A 23722-nucleotide genomic window follows, 5' to 3' on the forward strand; every position below is an offset into this window, starting at 1 on the left:
TAAACATCTGTCCTTGCAAGGCTGTAACAAAGTACCTCAAAAGCCCTCCTGGGATGGTGTCAGAGAAGGCCAAGTAGGGTCTTGCAATTTTCATTTCCAGTGGTCAGAAATGAGGACCTGTCCCTCCCAAGTGTCAGTGGAGACCATGTGGGGAAATGTAACTCCCATCCAAATCCAGCAGTAAGAAGTCCTACCTCAAGTGTCAAAATAGGCTTAGTGGGGAACCTGGAATTCTATCTCTACCGAGTAATAACAAGGTAGCGCCATTATTGATAGCACTCTTCTAAAGTGGTATCGTGAAAGCTAGATAAAATAGGTTTAAATAAAGGCCAATATCACAGAATACAAAAATGTTCAGGCTTCAAATTTTTTTAAAAAATCACTCATCATGCTAAGAATCAGGAAGATTTTAAATTCGAGAAAAGTAACAATCAATAGATACTAACAATGAAATGACACAGATGTTAGAATTATCTGATAAAGACTTTAAAAGTGAGTATGGTAAAAATAATAATAAACACTGAGTCATGTCTGAGTCTTTGTGACCCCATGGACTATAGCCTGCCAGGTTCCTCTGTCCATGGGATTCTCCAGGCAAGAATACTGGAGTGGATTGCCATTCTCTTCTCCAGAGGATCTTCCTGACCCAGGGATGGTAAAAATGCTTCAACAAGCAATTACTGTCACAGTTGAAACAAATGAAAAAATAGCCTCAGCAAAAATAGTCTCAGCAAATATGTAGGAAATATAAAGAAGAATTGAATAGAAATTTTAGAACTGAAAATATGAATTGAAATTAAAAGTTAAGTGGATAGGCTCAACAGCAGAAAGGAAGGAACAAAGGAAAGAATCTATGAAATGAAAGAACACTATAAATCACCTAATCCCAAGAGAAAACATCTGTAATCCAGTCCCATCACTTCATGGCAAATAGATGGGGAAACAATGGAAACAGTGACAGGCTTTATTTCCTTGGGCTCCAAAATCACTGCAGATGGTGACTGCAGCCATGAAATCAAAAGATGCTTGCTCCTTGGAAGAAAAGCTATGACAAACCTAGACAGCATACTGAAAGGTAGAGAGACATTACTTTGCTGACAAAGGTTCATCTAGTCAAAGCTATGGTTTTAACAGTAGTCATGTATGGATGTGAGAGTTGGGCCATAAAGAAAGCTGAGTGCCAAAGAATTGATGCTTTTGAACTATGGTGTTGGAGAAGACTCTTGAGAGTCCCTTGGACTTCAAGGAGATCAAACCAGTCAATCCTAAAGGAAATCAGTCCTGAATATTCATTGGAAGGACTTATGCTAAAGCTGAAGCTCCAATACTTTGGCCACCTGATGCAAAGAACTGACTCACTGGAAAAGACCCTGATGCTGGGAAAGACTGAAGGCAGGAGGAGAAGGGGACAAAAGAGGATGAGATGGCTGGATGGCATTACCGACTCGATGGACATGAGTTTGAGCAGGCTCCGGGAGTTGGTGATGGACAGAGAAGCCTGGAGTGCTGCAGTCCATGGGGGTCGCAAAGAGTCGGACACGACTGAGCAACTGAACTGACTGACTGAAGAGAAAACAGACAGGGAAATAAAATGAATAGAAAAAAAAAACAAGAGATGCTCAGGGACTTGCGTAACTAACAAAAGAGCTAGTATTTGTGTCATTTGAGTCCTGGAGGGGAGAAAGAAGGCAAAGCTGAAAAATAACATCTAACTTCCCAAATTTGGTGACAGTTGTAACCTATGGATTCAAGAAGGTGAGCAACCCTTAAAGGATAAACCTAAAGAAACTCATTTCAACACACATCACAATGAAACATAAAAAAATTAAAGACAAAGTTTTGAAAGAAGCTAGAGAAAAATGACACTTAAAAGAGGAAAAATAATTCAGATAGCAGATTTTCATCAGAAACCATGGAGGCCAAAAGAAAGTGGCAATAATTTTTTAAGTTCTGAAAGAAAGAAACTACCAACCCAGAATCCTTTACCCAGTGAAAACATCATTCAAAAATGAGCAGAAAATAAACATATTCTCTGATGATGGAGAACTAAGGAGGATCTGTCATCAGCAGCCCTATGCTAAAGAATAGCTAAACAAAGTTCTCTGAAAAGAAAGGATGTTAAAGAGAAGAAATTTTAGAACACCAAGAAAGAAGGAAAAAACACTGTATTAATAAAAATCAATAGGTTGTGCTTCTCCTTTTGAAGTTTCTAAATTATATATAATGGTTGAAGCAAAAATGACAACACTGATGCTTCTAAATGTAAATACAGAAATTTAAGGCAAATTATAAATGGAGAGGATAAAAGAATGTAAAGGGAGGTAAGATTTCAACACTTTACTCAAACTGGTAAAATGACATCAACAGGCTGTGCTGAATTATGTATATGTATATACAACATAAGGCCCACTATAGCAATTACCGGAAAAGCTATTCAAGAAGATACACTAATAAACATTATTTGTTGTTATTGTTCAGTTGCTCAGTCATGTCCAACTCTTTAGAAGTTTTAAAAATGTTCAAATAACCAGGAAAAAGAAAACAGAGAAACAAAAATCAAAACGAACAGAAAACAAAAAATAAAATGGCAGACTTAAGCACTAACACATCAATAATTTTATTAAATGTAAATGGTCTAAATACACCAATTAACAGACAGAGATTGGCAGAGCAACTTAAAAAACATGACAACTATATGCTGTCTACAAGAAACTCACTTAAAATATAACAGTTGGGGTGGGGCGAAAGTAAAATAATGGAAAAGATACATCTTGTAAAATATTAATCAAAGAAAAGTAGAAGTGTCTATATTATTAATAACAGATAAGGTAAACTCTGGAAGATGATGAGGGACAGAGAGGCCTGGCATGCTGCAGTCCATGGTTCTCAAAGAGTCAGACACAACTTGGTGACTGAACAACACAAAAAGGTAAACTCCAAAGCAAATAAAATTACCAGAGACAAAGCAGAACATTCTGTAATAAAGATTCAATCCAGCAAGGAAACATTTGGTGTACATGTACGACAAAGCTGCAAAATATGTTAAACAAAAACTGCCAGAACAGAAAGGAGAAAAGTTATAGCTGAGAGACTTCAACATCCCTCTCTCAACAATGCACAGAACAATTAGAAAGAAAATCAGCAAAGGTACAGAAAACCTCAGTGACACCTCAATCAACAGGGTCTAATCAACATTTCCGCTTCATGGGTCACAGCTTGTCATGATGAAGGGGCTTGTGTATGAAGCTATACAAGCCACGCCATCAGGGCCAGCCAAGATGAACGGGTCACAGTGGAGAGTTCTGACAAAATGTGGTCCACAGGAGGAGGGAATGGCAAACCACTCCAGTATTATTGCCTTGAGAACCCCATGAACAGCACGAAAAGGCAAAAAGATATGACATCGGAAGATGAAGCCTTGAAATCCTTCAAGCTAGGCTTCAGCAGTACAAAAACCAAGAATTTCCAGATGTACCAGCCAGGTTTAGAAAAGGTAGAGGAACCAGAGATCAAATTGCCAACATCTGCTGGATCTTAGAGAAACCAAGGGAATCACAGAGAAACATCTACTTCTGCTTCATTGACTACGTTAAAGCCTTTGACTGTGTAGCCTTTGACAACAATCTGTGGAAAATTCTTCAAGAGATGGGAATACCAGATCACCTTACCTGTCTCTTGAGAAACCCGTATGCAAGAAGCAACAGTAAGAATGAGACATGGAACAACGGACTGGTTCAAAATTGGGACAGGAGTACATCAAGGCTGTATGTATATTGTCATCCTGCTTATTTAACTTATATGCAGAGTACATCATGCAAAATGCCAGGCTGGATGAATCAAAAGCTGGAATAAAGATTGCAGGGAGAAATATCAACAACCTCAGATATGCAGATGATATCACTCTAACAGCAGAAAGCAAAGAGGAACTAAAGAGTCTCTTGATGAGGGTGAAAGAGGAGAGTGAAAAAGTGGGTTAAAACTCAACATTCAGAAAACAAAGATCATGGGATCCAGTCCCATCACTTCATGGCAAATAAAAGGAGAAAAAGTGGAAACACTGACATTTTATTTTCTTGGGCTCCAAACTTGCAGTAGACAGTGACTGCAACCATGAAATTAAAAGATGCTTGTTCCTTGGAAGGTAAGCCATGATAAACCTAGATAACACATTAAAAAGCAGAGACATCACTTTGCCTACAAAGGTCCATACAGCCAAAGCTATGTTTTTTTCCAGTGGTCACATACAAATGTGAGACATGGACCATAATGAAGGCTGAGCACCAAAGAATTGATACTTTCTATTATAGTAATGGAGAAGATTCTTCAGGGTCCCTCAGACTGTAAGGAGATCAAACCAATCAATCCTAAAGGAAATCAACCCTGAATATTCACTGGAAGGACTGATGCTGGAGCTGAAGCTCCAATACTTTGGCCACCTGATGCGAAAAGCCGACTCACTGGAAAAGACCCTGATGCTGGGAAAAACTGAGGGCAGGAGAAGGGGACAACAGAGGATGAGATGGTTGGATAGCATCACTGACTCAAAGGACATGAGTCTGAGCAAACTCCAGGAGATGGTGAAAGACAGGGAGGCCAGCGTGCTGCAGTACATGGGGTCACAAAGAATCAGACACAACTTGGTGACTGAACAACAGCAAGTCAACATTTATAAAAATACCACACCCGACAGCAACAGATATACATTCAAGTGTTCCAGAACAGATACCCAAGACAGACCATATGCTGTGCCATTAAGGAAACCTCAATAAATTTAAAAGAACTGAAATCATAGATTGGATTCTCCACCCACAATGGAATCAAACTAGAAATTAGTTAACAGAAAGATAATAGGAAAATCTCCATTCGCCTGGACACTAAATAACACATTTCTCAATAACTTAAGAAGAGGTCTCAAAGTGGATAAAAAGTACAGCAAACTAAAATTGAAATTACAAGATGGTAAAATTTGTGGAACACACCAAAAGATATACAGTCAGAGGAAATCTTATAGCACTAAAATGCTATGTAAGAAAAGAGGAAAAGTCAAATAAATCATCTAAACTAATAGGGAAAAAACAGGTCACTTCCATCCAGGCCAGATCCCAAGACGATTGAGCTCTTGTTGAGACATGTTGGCCATCATTGCCTCCACGCCCACCTCAGTCCTCAGTCCAGTACCAGAAATGTTGTTCCTTTGGGAACCACAGCCAGTGAAGAGATTGAGAGGTTCTGGAAAAAAATACTATTTCAAATAGTCCTTTGTCTCCCCGTATCAGTATCTACAACTGGTCTCTTTCCATGGTGACGTCCATGTGCCACCGTGGCACTGGTATTGCCTCGAGTATAGGGATCTCTCTGGGCTGCTGGCCTCTTGGTCCCTGTGAGCTTTGATTCTCATTTGGAACTTGTGAAGTCCCTGTGTTTGGGACCAGCACGGATCACACAGCCAAATTTGCACTCGTCTTCCCTCTCCTGTATCACACCTGGAATGGGATCCGATACTTTACGTGGGACCTAGGAAAAGGTTTGTGCTTGCAGATCCTCTTGAAGCTTAGCAGTAGAGTGCCTTATAGAACCACAATAATGGAAAGGGTCCAGTTTTCCCCTTATTTCTAAAGAAGGAATGACTGCAAAAGTTCCCTTTTCTTGCCCCCAGCTTGCAGCCTACTCTGGACCTGGGAGCCTTCATTCTCTCTTCATGTTAGGTCTTGATTTATGATGAGGGTCAGCTTTTGGCTTCTTCCTGAGACAGTGGAGGGCTTCCCTTGTGACTCAGCTGGTAAAGAATCCACCTGCAACGCGGGAGACCTGGGTTCAATCCCTGGGTTGGGATGATCCCCTGGAGAAGGGAAAGGCTACTCACTCCAGTATTCTGGCTTGGAGAAGTCCATGGACTGTATAGTCCGTGGGGTGGCAAAGAGTCGGACACAACTGAGCGACTTTCACTGAGACAGTAGAAAAAATGTCAGCTTTGTGGCCTCTGCTGTAGGGACTGGGAGTGGGGCTTTGGCCTGTGGGTTGCTGGCTTAAAAGACAGTTCTTTCACTGGTCAGCGCTCAAGGTCTTTAGCATTCACACATTCTGACTGAAAGGGGGTGGAGGTGAAAGGGAAGTAGCCTGTCCCAGCTAGACAGAGATAAAAAGAGTAAACTAACTCTTGGAGCAGGTGCTTTGGGGAGATGTATAGCTTTTGATGCAAGAGGAAGATCCAGAAAATTATCATTGAACCTATTAAGGGTTATTTCTCTTCCTTGTGTTTCCAGAAAAACCAAATCTCTTATTGTCATGTTTTCTAATCCAAATTCCTGTGACAGCTTTTTCTGAAGCTGAATTAAAATTACTGTCTTTGGGGAAAAAGAAAGAACAAAATAAACCCAAAACAAGCAAAAAGCAATAATGAAAGACATAAAATAATAAACTGTAAAACAGAATAACAATTTAAAAATAAAACAAAGAGTTCTTTAAATCGATCAATAACATTGACAAACCAGACCAAAAACACACAAACTACCAAAATCAGGGGAAAAAACAGGAATTATCATGACAGACCCCAAAGAAATCGAAGAGACAACTGAGAACACTAACTTAAATAAATCTGACAACTTAGATCAAAAGGACCAATTCCTTAAAAAACACAAACTGAACTTTCCTGGTGGTCCAGTGGTAAAGAATCCACCTGCTAACGCAGGGGATGTGCGTTCGATTGGGAAGACTCCACTTCATGGGGCAACTAAGCCCTTGTGCCACAACTACTGAGCCTGTGCTCTAGAGCCCCTGTGTCCTAGAGAAAGTAGAGAAAGCCCATATGCAGCCACAAAGGCCCAACAAAGCCAAACAAATAAAAACATTCAATTTTAAAAGAAACAAAAACACAAACTAAAACAACTAACCAAACACAAAACAGGTGACATGAATGGTCCCATAATTACTAGGAAACTGAATTCATATTTCAAGAGCTCTTAAAAAAAATTCTAGGTCTAGATGATTTCACTGGAGAATTTTACTGAACATTTAAAGAATGAACAGCAATTTTACATAATCTCCTCCAGAAACTAGTTGAGGAAGGGAACACTTACAAATTGATCTTATGAAGCTATAAATCTGATACAAAAACCAAACAAAGACAGTAGAAAAACAAAACAAAAACCCAAGATCAATATTCCTTAGGAAAACAGATGCAAAAATTCTTAACAAAATATTAGCAAATAGAATTTAGCAAACAGAATTTGGCAATAGGCAAAAGAATTTTACAGTGTAACCATATGTGATTTACTCAAGAAAAGCAAACTGGTTAAACATTTAAAATCAATCAACACATTACTAGGCTAAGAAGAAAAATAATGATCATATCAGCCTATGTATAAAAAGTATTTGCTGTAGGGTGAGAGGGAAGTGCAACAGGGAGGGGTAAAAAAAGAATTTAAAAAGTGAAAAAAAAATAAAATAAAACCCATGGGGTATTAAAAAAAAAGAGTATTTCCTAAAATTCAACACCCATTCTGACAAAAACAGAAAAATTAAAGTGAAATGTCTTCACCTTGACAAAAGTATCTACAAAAAGGGAAAAGAGAAAAACTACCACTGTGTGGGGGTGTGAGTGTGGGTGTGTGAATGCGCTCACTTGCTCAGTCATGTCCAACTCTACAACCCCATGGACTGTAGCCCGCCAGGCTCCTCTGTCCATGGAATTTTCCAGAGTATTGGAGTATTGGAGCAGGTTGCCACTTTTACTTAACAGTGAAAGACGATGCTTTCTCCATAAGATCTGGGAACGAGGAAAAAAAATGTTCACTCTCATCACTTATTTAAACACAGTATGGGAAGTTCTAGCCAGTGCAAAAAATGCAAGAATAGGAAATAAAAGGCCTATAGATGAAAAAGAAAAAAAAAAAAAAAAACTACCCCCATTTGCAGATTACATGATTATCTTTGTAGAAAATTCTAAGGAACCTACCAAAACAAAAAAAAACCTCTTAGAACAAACAAGTAAATTCAGCAAAGCTGCAGTATACAAGATAAGCACACAAAACTCAACTGTGTTTCTATATGCCAGCAATTAATACATGGACATAAAAATTTTAAAGCACAAAACCATTCATAACCCTTTCAAAAAATAATTAAATGCGAATTTAACAAATGCACAGGATTTGTATGCTGATGCTGATGAAAGAAATCAAAGCTCTAAACAAATGGAGAGACATCACATTCATGGACTGGAAGACTCAACAAAAGATGTAAATTCTCTTCAAACTGATACACAAGTTTAATGCAATTCTTATCTAAATACTAACAAGATATTTTTGAAGACATAAACATGACCATTCTAAAATGTATATGGGAAGGTAAAAAACTATAATAGCTAAAACAAAGTGGGAGAAAAGAGTCTACTTGAGTTCAAGACCTCTAATATAGCTACAGTAATTAAGACTGTGCAACCCTAGCACAGTCACAGACACTTAGGTCAATGGAACCCAGAAACACTCACACAAATATGCCCAAATGATTTTGACAAAAGTGCAAAAGCAATTCAAAGGAGGAAAGATAGTCTCTTCAACAAATAGTGCTAGACCAACTAGACATCCTTAGGGAAAAAAAAAAACAAACCTTGACCCCTCATTACAAAATTTAATCAAAATGAATCATGGACTTACATGTATAATGTAAAACTATGTAACTTTCAGAGAAAATATACAGGATCTAGGGACTAGACAAAGAGTTCTTTCTTAGACTAGGTACCAAAAACATGATCCAGGAAATGAAAAACTGATTAACTGGACATCACTGAAATTAAGAACTTTTGCTCTGGGAAGACTGTCAGAGGATCAAAAGACAAGTTACACAGTGGGAGAAAACAGTGCAACAAAGGACTTGTAACTAGAATATAAAAAGAACTCTCAAAACTCAACAGTAATAAAGCAAAAGTCTTAAACACACATTTTACCAAAGATTGTTGTTCAGTCGCCCAGTCGTGTCCAAATTTGCAACCCCATGGACTGTAGCACACCAGGCCTCCCTGTCCCTCACCATCTCCCAAAGTTTGTCCAAGTTCATGTCCATTGCATCAGTGATGCACAAATGGTAAATAAGTGTATGGAATGTCATTAGACATGAGGGAAATGCAAACTAAAGCCACAATGAGATGTACAACATATCTATTAAAATGGCTACAAATAGTACTAATAAAAAACAGGAAAAATACAAAAAAAGATCACTATATACTGCTGGTAAGAATATAATATAGTATAGCCACTCTGGGAAATAGTTTGGTAGTTTCTTTAGAAACTAAACATGCAATCAACATAAATTCCAGCACTGCACTTGCAGGTATTTATCCCAGAAAAGTGAAGACTTATATTTACAGAAAAATCTGTACCCAAATGTTTATATACTTTTATTTGTAATACTCAAAGACCAGAGAAATTGTACATACTGTACAATTCCATTTATAGAACATTCTTGAAATAGCAAAGTTACAGAAATAGAAAACAGGTTAGTAGCTGCTGGGGATTAAGGAGAGGGTGAAGTACGAGGAAAGCGGATGTTGCTTTAAAAGGGCACCACAAGGGACCCTTATGATGACAGAAATACTCTGTACCTTGACTACCAATGTAAATATCCTGTTCATGATATTATACTATAGTTTTGCAAGATACAACCACTGGGGGAAACTGGGTTAAGGGTAGGGGATCTCTTATTATTTCTCAAAACTGAATATGAATCTAAAATCACCTCAAAAAAAGTTTAAAACTTTTTAAAACATTTTAATGTCATATACTTCATCTTCCTTTTGAAATTTAAAATTTAAGTAAAGTTCTAATAACAAAAAACTCTTAAGGTTAACTAAATTACATTAAATTTATATAAGAACTTTGAAGGAACAGTAGTATGGTACTGCATTTCATCATCCAGGAATATGGTACGTCTTACATTTATTCAGACATTTCCTAATGCTCTTTGATAAAATTTTACAGTTTTCCTCACATAAGTCTTATTTTTAAGTATTTTATAGCTCTTAATACTATTATATCTTGGAATAAAATCTTCTCCATTACAACCTCTAATTGGTTACTGCTAGAATAAAAGAAAGCTACTGACTTCAGTGTGTTTATGTACTCAAATATCAAATAACTTTACTAAATTCTCTAAAAGCATTTAGTTTACTGGATTTTCTTAATACATAATCACATCTGTAAGGAATGATTATTTTACCTTTCCTTATTCAATATTTAGTTTTATATACTTATACACTATTTAGTTTTCTTCATTTACTGCATTATTGCAAGGGCTCTTGATCTGTGGGTCAGTGGCTAAAACCTACTCATAAACTTGGACGAAGAAAAGTTTTATTCTCATTAATCATTAACTGAAATTTAGCATTTCCTTCAATCAGGAAAGTAAGGTAAAACACAGTGGTTTCAGCAGCTATCTGTGACTTTGTCATCAACAGAAATCAGATATTTTCATATCACATGATAGTTAACACAAACATCCAGAATTGTTACATTCAATACTATTTTGAGAATATAGCAATTATTAGACTTGTCACTACACCTTATTGTGTTAATAAAGAAACATTAATTACTGCATTACAAACTTGTAATTTCTCCTATTTTGGTAACTGTACTTTTAATAAAATTGATTTTTTCATAACGCTGTATAGTGTTATCTTACGCAGTAACACGCTAAGGGTTCAATGGGGAGAGCAAGCCACAGCACAGTGAGCCTGGGGCCTAGGCCCTGCACCACCAGCACCCCAAGGTTTCCTCCCACGTGCCTGTCTTTCTACTCCTCACCAAGGGCTCCAATCTGGCCCGAACCAGGGGAGGTTTTTACTAATATTCTGGAGTGGGTGCAACACAAAAGTGTGACAAGAACTTTTGAAGACTCAAAGTAAAAGTATTACTCCTGGCTTTACAGTCAGTGCGTGGATAATCAGTGATTTTTCCTAAGCCCTCACTGTGTATCAGGCACTGTGCTGAACAACTTGCGTGCCTCTCGTTTATTTCCACAGTGATCCAACGAGGCTGAAGGGCTTCAACAGATTTCACCAGTCGTAGAGAATGTAGAATAGAAGAATGTAAAAAATGCATGTCCACAGAGACTCAGAATGTGATCTTATTTGGAAACAGGGTCTCTGAAGGTATAATTAGTGAAAATTGAGGTCATATTGGATTAGGATGTTTTCTAAATCCAATGAATGATATCTTTACAAAAGCAAGGAGAGGGACATTTAGATACAGAGACTGGATGATGTGTCTAGAAGCTAGAAAAGAGAAAACCAAATCTACCAATACCTTCATTTCAGACTTAGAGCCTCCAGGGATGCGAGAGAATACATTTCTGCTGTTTTAAGTCCTCTCGCTTGTGATACTTCGTCACTACAGGCCTGAGGAACTAACACAATAATGATGCATGATTCTTTCAAAATACTCTGGATTTAATTTTCTAAGATCAGCTCCTTTTAAATGGAAGAGGAACTCAGTGTGATGTCAAGTGTGGCATAGTTAAGCAGTATTCTTAGTGTAGTGAACTCAAGCACCTTCTATTAAAATCACCATTTGATAGAAATTACAAAAAAAAAACCCAAACTAGTAAATATTTCAATCAGTCAACACAATCTCACAGATTTATAGAAAAGTCACTTCTGAATGTGGCTTCCTTTCCTGAAATAGAAGAAATAATATAAAACTAAGTCACTGAAAACATGAGTGAGGAAAACAGAAATGATAAAAGTAGCATTGTAAGTTGAATAGATGTTCAAATGTTAAAAAAAAAATACTGGTAACAATAATTCATCATATTCCTACACTGTATAAATATGAACCACTTTGGATACGTTTTTTAAAATTTTACTTATTATTCCTAAAATCTACCTCCACACTTGACATCACACTAAGTTCCTCTTCCATTTAAAAGGAGCTGATCTTAGATCAGATCTAAAATCTACCTCCAAACTGTATTGATAATAAATTGCACCTAAACCCAAAACACAAAACCTCTTTTCTGCACGTCTTTTGTTACAAGCCCAAGGATTATAACTGCCTTCAGTACTGGATAAAGAGAGTACTCGTACTCACCATTAAAATGATGATACGTCACAAAGCTATCATAATCAAAACAGTGTATCACTGATATAAAGACATACAGACCAATGGAATAGAATACAGAGCTCCAAAATAAATCCTCACATATATGATCAAATGATTTTCAACAAGGGTCCCATGACCATTCAGTGGGGAAAGACTATCTTTTCAACAAATGGTTCTTGGAAAACTGGACATCCACATGTTAAAAAAGTGAAGTTGAAAAAAAAAAAAAATGAAGTTGTATCCTTCCTTACATTACTCATATACAAAAACTAACTCAAAGTGGATCAAAGATCTAAATGTAAGCTAAAACTATGAAATTCATACAAGAAAACATAGGGTAAAGCGTCCTGATACTGGGTTTGGTAATTTCTTAGATATATAAAAAGCACAAGCAACGAAAGTAAAAAGTGATAAACTGGACTTCATCAAAATTAGCAACTTCTGTGCATCAAAGAACACTATCAACAAAGTGAAAAGATAACCCACAGAATGAGAGGAAACATTTGTGAATCATTTATGTGATATGGGATTAATATCCAGAATACATAAAGAACTCCTGCAACTCAACAACAAAAAAGTACAGCCTAATTTAAAAATGGACAAAGAACGTGAACAGACATTTCTCCAAAGGAAATACACAAATGGCCAATAAGCATATGAAAAGATGCCCAACATCACTAATCATTAGAGAAACACAAACCAAAACTACGAGGTATCACCTCACACCCATTAAAATGGCCACCATAAAAAAGAAAAAAATAATAAGTGTTAACAAGGATGTGCGGGATTGAAACTCTTGTACACTGTAGGAATGTAAAACCTGCAACCACTATTGAGGATAAAATAGAGATGCCTCAAAAAATTAAAACAGAATTACTATATAATCCAACAATTTCACTTCTGGGTGTATACAAAAAAGAATTGAAAGCAGGATCTTGAAGAGACACTTGTACAACACCAATGCTCAAAGCAGCATTAGTCACAATAGCCAAAAAGAAAAAGCAACTCAATATTGATCAAGATGAATGGATTTTTAAAAATGTAGCCTATATAGCCAATGGAATACTATTCAGCCTTTGAAAAGAAGAAAATTCTACAATATACTACAATATGGTTGAATCTTGAAATTATTATGCTAAGTGAAATAAATCACTCACAAAAAGACAAGCACTACAGGATTCTGCTTTATATAAGAATAATCAGATTCATAGAGTGTAGAATTGTGGCATGGACTGGAGGAATTGTGGAACAGGAAGTTATAATAGCTAGAGTTTTTAATTTTGTAAGATGAAAAAGTTCTTGAGATGGAGAATGATAATGACTACACAACAACATGACTATACTAATACCACTAAACTATACACTGAAAAATAGTTAAAAAGAATATAAAAAAGAGGGACTTCCCTGGTGGTCCAGTGGCTAAGACCCCATGCTCTCAATGCAAGGGGTCAGGGTTTGATCCCTGGCCTGGAACTAGATCCCACGTGCTGCAACTGAGAGTTCACATGCTGCAACTAAAGAGCAAAGATCCCATGTTCTGCAACTAAGACCTAGCATGGCCAAAATAAATATATAAATAATTTTAAAACAAAGAATATATATGTGTGTATGTGTGTGTGTGTGTGTGTGTGTGTATAACTGGGTCACTTTGCTATATAGCAGTAATTAACACAACATTGTAATTTAACTATACTTCAACTATATAAATTTTTTTTAAAGTTAAAAGGGCAAATTTTATGTTATATGTACTTTCCCATAATAAAAAAATTTTAATATATAAAAAAATGTTTGAGGTGGATCTACATCACTGAAAGGGAAAGCTATTCACCATATATGACTATGGAAAAATGGAAACATAAGCTACAGAAAATTATATACAGTAAGCTTATATGCATAACAAAAGCCTGGAAGAATTCATTTAATATTTATTTCATGCCTACTATATGTCAGGCACTGTTGCAAGCCCTAGAGATAAAAAGAAGAGACAAAAATCCTAACTCTTATGAATTCTGCATGCTAGTAGAAGAGCAAGATAAATCAAGAAACAAAATATAAACTGGGCTGACATTTCATAGATAAGAAATGGATAAACAGCAATTTCATTTGGTTTGATCTAACAGTATGTTATATAGTGATAAATATAGAGAAAAATAAACTAGGGGAGTCAACTCAGATGCATATAAAGTTCAAGCAATTTTAGATAGGGAAGACCTCGCTGAAAAAGCAGCATTTAAGGAAAGGTCAGAAGACGGTAAGGGAATAAACCATGCAGGTATCTGGGGGAAATGCATTCTAGGCAGAGTGCAGATGCCTGGAGGTGAGAGTATGCCTGTTAAATTCTAGAAATAGTGTGGATGACCTCATGGCTAGAATGGAGCGAGCAAATGTTACACAATAACCTATTAACAGTGGTTATCTCTGGAATGGCATTTAGAGACTTCTATATTCGATTTTCTCCATATCCATTTTGTTTTATCTTTTATATTAGACATATATTACTTTTATAATCAGAAAATGCATGATCCCAATTTTCTAAAAAGAATATTTATGTGCATGTACCTGTGTGTGTGGCATGCACTGAAAATCTGACAGAACATACCTCAAACTCTAAAGTGACAGAAATCTAGATTCCAATCCTAGGGTTACCACTTACTACATGTATGACCTTGGGCAAATTATTTAATCTCTCAGGGTTTATCTTTAAAATGCAGCTGTAACAGTACCTACCTTCTGCGAAGATTAGATAGTAAACGTGAACAGTGCCTAACATACTCTAAGTACTCCTTAAATAGGAGCTTTGTAAAAAATACATCAAACACTAAAAAGGCTAACTGATTTGGCCATCACTAATTTTTACATTACAAAAGTAATGTATTAAAATATGGGTATACAGAAAATAAGATGTAGAAGTCTCCAAAAATAGTCAAACAATACAGAAGCAAACTGTCAAAAGTAAAGTCTTTTGTACATATACCCCAATTTCTGCCATGGGAAATTGCTGTTAACATTTTGTTATGAATCCTTCCACTATATATTACAGGATCTTAGCAATTTTTACATAACAAAGGGAAAGGAACCATATCATATTTATTCTGAAACTTTTATTTTCCAATTAACAATGTATTCTAGAAGGTATGTCACATCAATAAATACTGTTAGTTCATTCTGTTTTAACAGTTACACAGTATTTCACAGAACATATATATATGACTGGAGAAAGAAATAGCAACCCACTCCAGTACTCTTGCCTGGAGAATCCCATGAACAGAAGAGCCTGGCGGGCTACAATCCTTGGGGTTGCAAAGAGTCGGACACAACTGAGCAACTAACACACATACACACACACACATTTATGACGTTCAAGCTATCACTATCATAAATAATGTTTCATCAAATATCCTTGTACATTTTTAAACACATATGCCAAGATTACCTACAACAAAACATTTCTGAAAATGACTTTCTGAATCTAAAGAAGCACATTTAAAACTTCGCCAATTACTCTCCAAGACCACTGAACCAGTGAAATTGCTCAGTCGTGTCCAACTCTTTGCAACCCCATGGACTGTAGCCTACCAGGCTCCTCCATCCATGGAATTTTCCAGGCAAGAGTACTGGAGTGGGTTGCCATTTCAGTCATTCCAATTGAGAACTTCACCAATGGTATAAATTATCCATAGCTCCAAAAGCACTGGATCTCAGCAATCCTTCAAAGTTTTACTAATTTTCTAGGTATAAAATGATGATCATTGTTGGTTTGATGTGGATTTCTCTATTATTAGTAAGGCTGAGTTTATTTTATATATTATCGCTATTAACTTTTTCTATTTCACCCTATAAATTTTAAAGTTAGTATATGTAACTTTTCTAAGAAAAAACAAAATTTTTCCTTAAAAAATAAATTCCATACTTTCAATAATAGGTTTAATTGGGATCTAAGAGTTGGAGAAATTTAAAGAAGATAATTGAGGTGGTTTAAATTAAAGTCTGACACAGTCCCTAGCACAGAGAAGGTACTCAACAGGAAGGAAAAACTAAAGGAAACAAAGCTGCCGACCAGCCAGCCAGGAAGTTTCAGAAAGGTAGGTCAAGCTGAACCTCAGTAAAAGTGAAGAAGAGGAGAAAGGTATGCCATATACAGAAAAGAAGATGAGCAAATCATAATGGGGGGTGGGGGGTTATGAAAACAGCTGTAAGGAGATAGAGGGAAACAGGCCTACAAAGAAGCACAGAATCTGTATTCGGCAGAAAATATAACATGTCAAGTGCTACCCAACTGTGAGAAGGCCCTGAAGGTCAAAATGAAATCTTAAATCTGATTCAATAGCAACTGAAAGACAAAGCACACCTTTAAGTTGAGTGACAAGAAAATATAACTTAAAAGATCAATCTGACAGACTTAAAATTTGAATAGAAGCAGAGAAACAAATTAGACTAACCAAAAAGGAGGTGATAAAAGGCCTAAATTAGGATAGCAGGATGAAAAAGTACAGGAACCTCTAAAATTTTAAACTATGTAACTTCTGAATAAGAACAGTATTTTAAATATATATACACCTACTTTTACTCTCTTCTGCCCCCACCACCTCAAATTACATAAAGGAGAAAAAAATTTTACACAAGATAGAAAACCATATAAATGGGGAAAAAAATGGGTGAAAGAAAAGAATAATAAATTTATGGAAACTGGGACCATTACCTTTGGTAGACCCATAAGAACCGAATTCTAAACCAGAAAGGGAAAAAGCAAAGCAAAAAACCAACTCTATTTACATACCAGAATGCCCCAGGCTCAGGAACTAGAGACTCTGGGCGCTTCTGGGGGAGGGTAGGGGGGAGGGCAAATGAAAGCTAAAATAAGGATTAGTTCAGTAACTGTTTAAGCAGCAGGTCAATTTCCAGATCCTCTCCCTGTTTCTTCCGAAAGGGAAAATGCCCCTCCTCAACCCAGTCAAAAATTTATTTATTCTCTCGAAGAGTGTAAACTAAACCAGAGGTCCCCTGGCCCGGGGAACACCAGGCAAAGCTGTAAGTGAGGTTACCAACCTGAAAACAGGGAAACTAAGAACAGTGTCTGTGAAAGGGCTGTACCCTATCGACCGCTTCTTCCCTGAATTTCATGTGTCCTCTTTCTTGGTATAGGCCTTCCCTGTAGCTCAATGGGTAGAAGAATCTGCCTACAATGCAGGAGACCCAGGTTTGACCCCTGGGTTGGTAAGATCCCCTGGAGAAGGGAATGGCAATCCACTCCAGTATCCTTGCCCGGAGAGTCCCATGGACAGAGGAGCCTGGCAGGCTACAGTCCGTGGGATCTCAGAATCGGACACGACTGAAGCGACTAACACTACTGCTGCTGCTCACCCTCTAGAAGCTCCTGGCAAAGAGTATACAGGAGACCTTGAGTATGTGAAAATATCTTTCTTCCACTTCACTGATAGTCTGCCTAGCTATGGAACTCTAACTTGGAAATTATTTTCCCTCAGAATTTAGAAGGCATCACTCCACTGTCATCTATCTTCCAGTGTGACTACTGTACAGAGAAGCAAAACCATCTGATAGCTATTGTTTTTCACTCATCAATTTTCTCCTCTCTGGAGCTTATAAAATACTCTGTATCTGATGCTGAAATTTCGTAATAATGTGCCTTGAGTAGCTTAGTTTTCATTCATTGTTCTGGCTTTTTCAGTTTAAAAACTTGTATCACATCTGTAAAAAATGAAATTCAAATAAAAATAGCAATGGAATAAAAAAAAAAACAACTTGTATCTCCTATTTCCGGGACATTTAATAAAAAAATTAAAAGTTTGGTTAAAAGAAAAGAAAAACAGATGTCACCAGAGAAGGGGGTAGAGTACTGCTGTTTCTATAACAAATCATGTAAAACCAACTAAAATAACTTTTAATATATATGTTTAGATAAATTTAAGAGTCACAGATATAAAAAACAAACTTATGCTTACCAAATGGGAAAGGGGGGGAGGGATAAATTGGGAGACTGGGATTGACACATACACACTACTATATATAAATGGGGCTTCCCTGGTCGCTCAGTGCTAAAGAATCCGCCTGCCAATACAAGAGATGCAGCTTTAATCCCTGGTCAGGAAGATTCCCCAGGAGAAGGAAATTGCAATCCACTCGAGTATTCTTGCCTGGAGAACCCTATGGACAGAGGAGCCTGGTGGGCTAGAGTCCTTCAGGTCGCAAAAGAGCTGGAAACAACTAGCAACTAAAACAAACAACATATATAAAACAGGTAACTATTAAGTACCTACTGTATAGCACAGGGAACTATACTCAATGCTCTGTAATGATCTATATGAGAAGACTCTAAACTAGAGTGAACATATGTATGTGTATGACAAATACACTTTTACTGTAAACAGCAGAAACTAACATAACATTGTAAATCAACTATACCCCAATAAAAATTAATTTTAAAAAAATCTATTTTAAGTATATATTTTATATAGTTAAAATGTTTTATATGCTTTAATATTCTTATATGCTTAAAATGCTTTTTTTTAATGGAAAAAAAAAACAAGATGTGATAACAAATCTGATAAAAACATAAAAGAATCCAAACACTTCTAGTTACTTAACCTGGGGAACTGGAAAAACTGTGATAGTCATGAAAGATACAGAAAAGTTAGGAAGGGCACCAAATCTTAAAGAAATACTGGTGACTACATATCTATATATACATACAAACATACATACACACACACACACACACATGCACACACATATATATAAAACTTGGGAAAGTGTTAGTCACTCATTCAAGTCCAACTCTTTGCAACCCCATGGACTGTAGCCTTGCAGGCTCCTCTGTCCATGGAATTCTGCAGGCAAGAATACTGGAGTAGGTATATACTTGTATAGTGCTCGGTCACTTCAGTCGTGTCCAACTCTTTGTGACCCCATGGACTGTAGACCTCCAGGCTCTTCTGTCCATTGGATTCTCTAGGCAAGAACACTGGAGTAGGTTGCCAAACCCTCCTCCAGTGGATGTTCCTGAGCAAGGGATTGAACTCATGTATCCAGCATCTCCTGCATTGCAGGCAGATTCTTTACTGCTGAGCCACTGCTGCTGCTGCTAAGTGGCTTCAGTTGTGTCCGACTCTGTGCGACCCCATAGACAGCAGTCCACCAGGCTCCCCCGTCCCTGGATTCTCCAGGCAAGAACACTGGAGTGGGTTGCCATTTCCTTCTCCAATGCATGGAAGTGAAAAGTGAAAGTGAAGTCGCTCAGTCGTGTCTGACTCTTCGCGATCCCATGGACTGCAGCCTACCAGGCTCCTCTGTCCATGGGATTTTCCAGGCAAGAGTACTGGAGTGGGTTGCCATTGCTGAGCCACTAGAGAAGCCCACATACCTGTATATATATAATAAACAATATGTTAGTTCAGCTCAGTTCAGTTGCTCAGTCGTGTCCGACTCTTTGCGACCCCATGAATCGCAGCACGCCAGGCCTCCCTGTCCATCACCAACTCCCAGAGTTCACCCAAACCCACATCCATTGAGTCAGTGATGCCATCCAGCCATCTCATCCTCTGTCGTCCCCTTTTCCTCCTGCCCCCAATCCCTCCCAGCATCAGAGACTTCTCAGATTATTCAAAAAGAGATTTTTTTTTAGACAGATGAAAATACAGAAAATAAGCTTATGTGAAAAGACAGGAATAAACATTTTGGACAGTCTTCAATACATAAAAGATAAATGAAGGGAAGGAGATACAGTAGTTACCAAATAAATTTGAGTCAGGTGGATGGGCAAACAGAAATGAAGGAAGTTGACTGGCTTATTAACTAAAGAGTTCCAGTCCTAAGAGTGAGACTTGGAGAAGCATAATGAACAAGAGAAAGAAAATGAGCAGGCCTAAGGAACAAAGCAGGAAGTCAGTGAGAAAAAGCAAGCAATGCACTGTTTCTGAAGCCAAATTCAGAAAGTTAATCAAAAAGGCACAATTATGGATTATTAAGAACCAGGAGAAAGATTCCAGTAAGAACCTTAAAGTCCTTTAAAGAGCTGAAAAACAATTATGAATAAAGGATGTTACAGAAAAGATTTTAAGAACTGCAAAACTTTTCCAGCAAATTTTTCAGCACTGTGCACTCATCTCGCCATCCAAGCAACTGTGCTCTGCTGGCTGCCATATGTGGTATTTCACCTTCATCTACAAAAAAAGACAATACCCCACCCTCCTCCTTAAAAAGAATCAATTGTGCTACACTTCTATAGAAAGTGACTTTAAGTCCAATGGAGAAAATCTTGTAACTTAGCAGTTAAGAATACTGACTGTGTAAAGACCACAAACAATAAATGCTGGTGAGGATGTAAAGAAATGAGAACCTTCATACTATTTTCCACTGTGGCTAAAATGGTATATAAAATGCCTATAAAAAAATTTTGTGTAAATGGACTGCCAGCAACCACAATGTCTCTACCTGCCCCCAAAATTCTCTCTACCCCTACTAGCTATGTGACTACAGACAAACTAATCATTTGTTCTGTGCCTTAGTTTCCTCATCTAAAAACAAGAATATTAATGCATACCTCACAGGATTCTTACAAAGATAATGAGATAATATACATATATTATATACATATATGTATATACATATATACATATATGTGTATATACATATATGTATATACACACTTATACATACATATATGTGCACATACGTGTACATACATATGTACATATGTGTATATACATACATATATACATATATGTGTATATATATACAATATATAAAATGAGATAATATACACGAGCGTTAAAAGAGATGATATATTTAGAATAAGTGACCTATAATGTTAGCTATTATAAGTGAATTCATGATGTTATGGTTTAATGAGTGTTATCCTTTCAAAGGTATTTTCATGTTAACAGTGCATAAAGATATAAATCTCCAATGCCAGGTGTTATAACATTCACTTATTCAATATTTACTCAGCATACTAGACACCCCTGAGAGCAGAAGGGTACTGTGGTGAACAAGGGAGATAAAGGTCCTGCTCTCATGAAACTTAAATTGTAATTAAGTTGTTGAAATCAGGGACTTCCCTGGCCATCCAGTGGTTAAGACTTCACCTCCAAAGCAAGGGGTGTAGGTTCGATCCCTGGTTGGGGAGCTAAGATCCCACATGCTTCGTGGCCAAAATATCAGAACATAAATCAGAAATTCAATAAATTCAATAAAGACTTTAGAAATGGTCCACAACAAAAATCTTTTTTGAAAAAGTTGTTAAAGTAATAAATTTAGTTTGTCTACTCAACTACAGAAAAATGTGAAGAGGCAAATACGAAACAAAGAAATGATGAAAAGAGATGCAAACTGAGATAATTTATCTGGAAACTGAGAGATGGTTTCTAAAATACATAATAGCCAACAAAACAGGAAACGTGCAGCCTGGTATACACTAAGAACTTAATACATGTTTAATAAATGTGCCGATTCCTTTCTCTAGGTTTGTTTCCTTACGCCTAAAATGATAGGGGTTATCTTTTTTTTTTTTTTTTTGGCCACACCACACAGCCAGTGAGATCATAGTTCCCTGACCAGGGATCCAACTCGTGCCCCCTGCATTGGAAGCTTGAAGTCTTAACCACTGGACCACCAGGGAAGTTTCACGATAGAGGTTATCTTGAATCCAAATTCAACATTTGTTAATGTCTACTTATTCAAATCATCATGGCATGTTAAGCAGCATTCTTAAGAACAAATAGCTCTACAAGCAGGGCCTATCATTGTCTGTGAATGATGGGCCCAAAGAAACTCCACTGAGTTCAGGCCTTGTATTTCACAAGAGCTTTAAATATATCCCTTCAGTTATATTTAAAGGGAATCAGCTATACAACCATAGAGACATTGGATAGCACTGACAGAAATGTCACCCTTTCACCTCTATAACAGGGCTATACCACCAGGGGAATTAACATTTAAAATAACCATTGTCAACAGCCTGAAGGGGAAAAAGTGAGTGAGTTAAAGTCACTCAGTCTTGTCTGGCTCTTTGCAACCCCATGGACTATACAGTCCATGGAATTCTCCAGTCCAGAATATTGGGAGTGGGTTGCCATTCCCTTCTCCAGGGGATCTTCCCAATCCAGGGATTGAACCCAGGTCTACCACATTGCAGGCGGATTCTTTAGGAGCTGGGCCACCATGGTTTCAAAGACAGTTTCCCCAATCAAGAATTCAAATTTTACCAGTTTTGAAATTAAATATGCCCCAAATGTCACAGCCTAAGTAAAATCATGGGAAAGGGGGTTTAGTTTCTTTGAGTGTTGCAATTTAGTTTTTTGAAAATCAACCATCACTTGGCACTGCGGAAATCCCCATTGTTAATACCTTAGAAGAAAGTCATCCATAGCAGAGAACCACAAAAGACTTTCACAAAGCATCCATAAAACAACAAATTATTCTCATCTGTTAGTGATGAGTAGAGAAGTAGGACTGGAATGCAAATAACTAAAGTGAGAGACCACTATTTCAAAACAAGAAAACAAGTTCCAAGAATGCAGCAGTATCTACTTCTTAATTTCTAACAAAACAGAAAAGATTCAGTTTGGTGCCACAATTCGAATAGTCTAAAAAACATGTGGAGAGGCTTCCCTAGCGGTCCAGTAGTTAACAGTCTGCCTAGCAATGCAGGGGAGACTGGTTCAATCCCTGGTCTGGGAAGATCCCACAGAGCAACTATGCCCATGTGCCACAACTACTGAGCCTGAGTGCTTAAAGCCCACGCTCTACAAGAGAAGCCACTGCAGTGAGAAGCCAGCCCAGCACAACAAAGATTAGCCTCTGTTGCTGCAACTAGAGAAAGCTCAGAAGCAGTAACAAACACCAGGCCCAACCGAAAATAACCAGCTAAGTAAGACGTACTTAACAAAAAGTAAAAATATTTTTAAAAATTAAAAACTACATGGGTTGAGGTTCTTTTTCAAAAATGTTAACTGTTTTTCAATTGCTGAATCAGTAAAATATATTTAAACACTTCTGAAAAAGTTTTTTGCAATAGAATATAATTTTTTTTAAGTATCTTGGCATCTTAATTTTATACTACATAAACTCCTATTTTCCGGTATCTGAAAAAAGTAAGTAAAGGTAATAGATAAAAATTAAGCTAATTTACTTTAAAATTATAATCTAAGGAGGTTAAAAACTATGTGAAAAGAAAAAGTCTTCCTAAATGTCAGCCTTAAAAACCCAAACATGTATTCCTTCCTTTGCCTTCTACCCATTCTGCACCCACAATAAATGGTACCTAATAGCACAAAAAGAGGTCTCTGTTAAAGAGAATATTAGAATCAAGGGAGGAAAAACCTATACTACTAAAAACTCATTCATATCTCTGGTTTGAATACTGAAGTATAAATCAAATAACTAATCTGTTCCCAACCAGTGCCTTAACCAATGTATAACAAATCACATGATTTTAAAAATGTTTTTCAAAAGTGTTAGTATTACACAGACAAGAAAGATACAGCCTTCATGAACCACCTACCCACTTACTTCTGCTTCCCAATGGTAAACAGAAATATTAACGAGTATGAAAAATTATCAATTACAGAGAAAAAAGGCACCACCATATTAGAACTATTACTTCAACGTAACTCAGA

At 37.0% G+C, this 23722-nt stretch overlaps 1 protein-coding gene across 5 annotated transcripts in view; it reads right to left on the reverse strand.

Moving 5' to 3' along the window:
* Positions 1 to 23722, reverse strand: part of ARNT (aryl hydrocarbon receptor nuclear translocator) — a 66809-nt gene that overhangs the window by 40586 nt on the left and 2501 nt on the right. For 2 of the 5 annotated variants that reach the window (XM_086392440.1, XM_086392439.1), the window contains exon 2: positions 1442 to 1563. The exons of 2 other annotated variants lie outside the window; for them this stretch is intronic. In XM_086392440.1, coding sequence (XP_086248566.1) covers positions 1442 to 1517 — 76 coding nt within the window. In that variant the 5' untranslated portion in view covers positions 1518 to 1563. Of the gene's footprint in view, positions 1 to 1441; positions 1564 to 7621; positions 7766 to 23722 lie in introns of all 5 variants that reach the window. One more of the 5 variants, XM_086392442.1, reaches the window with a different exon arrangement.

This window comes from Bos grunniens, chromosome 3 (assembly GCF_055505025.1).
Source record: "Bos grunniens cultivar Pamir isolate PY7600 chromosome 3, Bosgru_T2T1.0, whole genome shotgun sequence".
In the NCBI taxonomy this organism is placed as follows: Eukaryota; Metazoa; Chordata; class Mammalia; order Artiodactyla; family Bovidae; genus Bos; species Bos grunniens.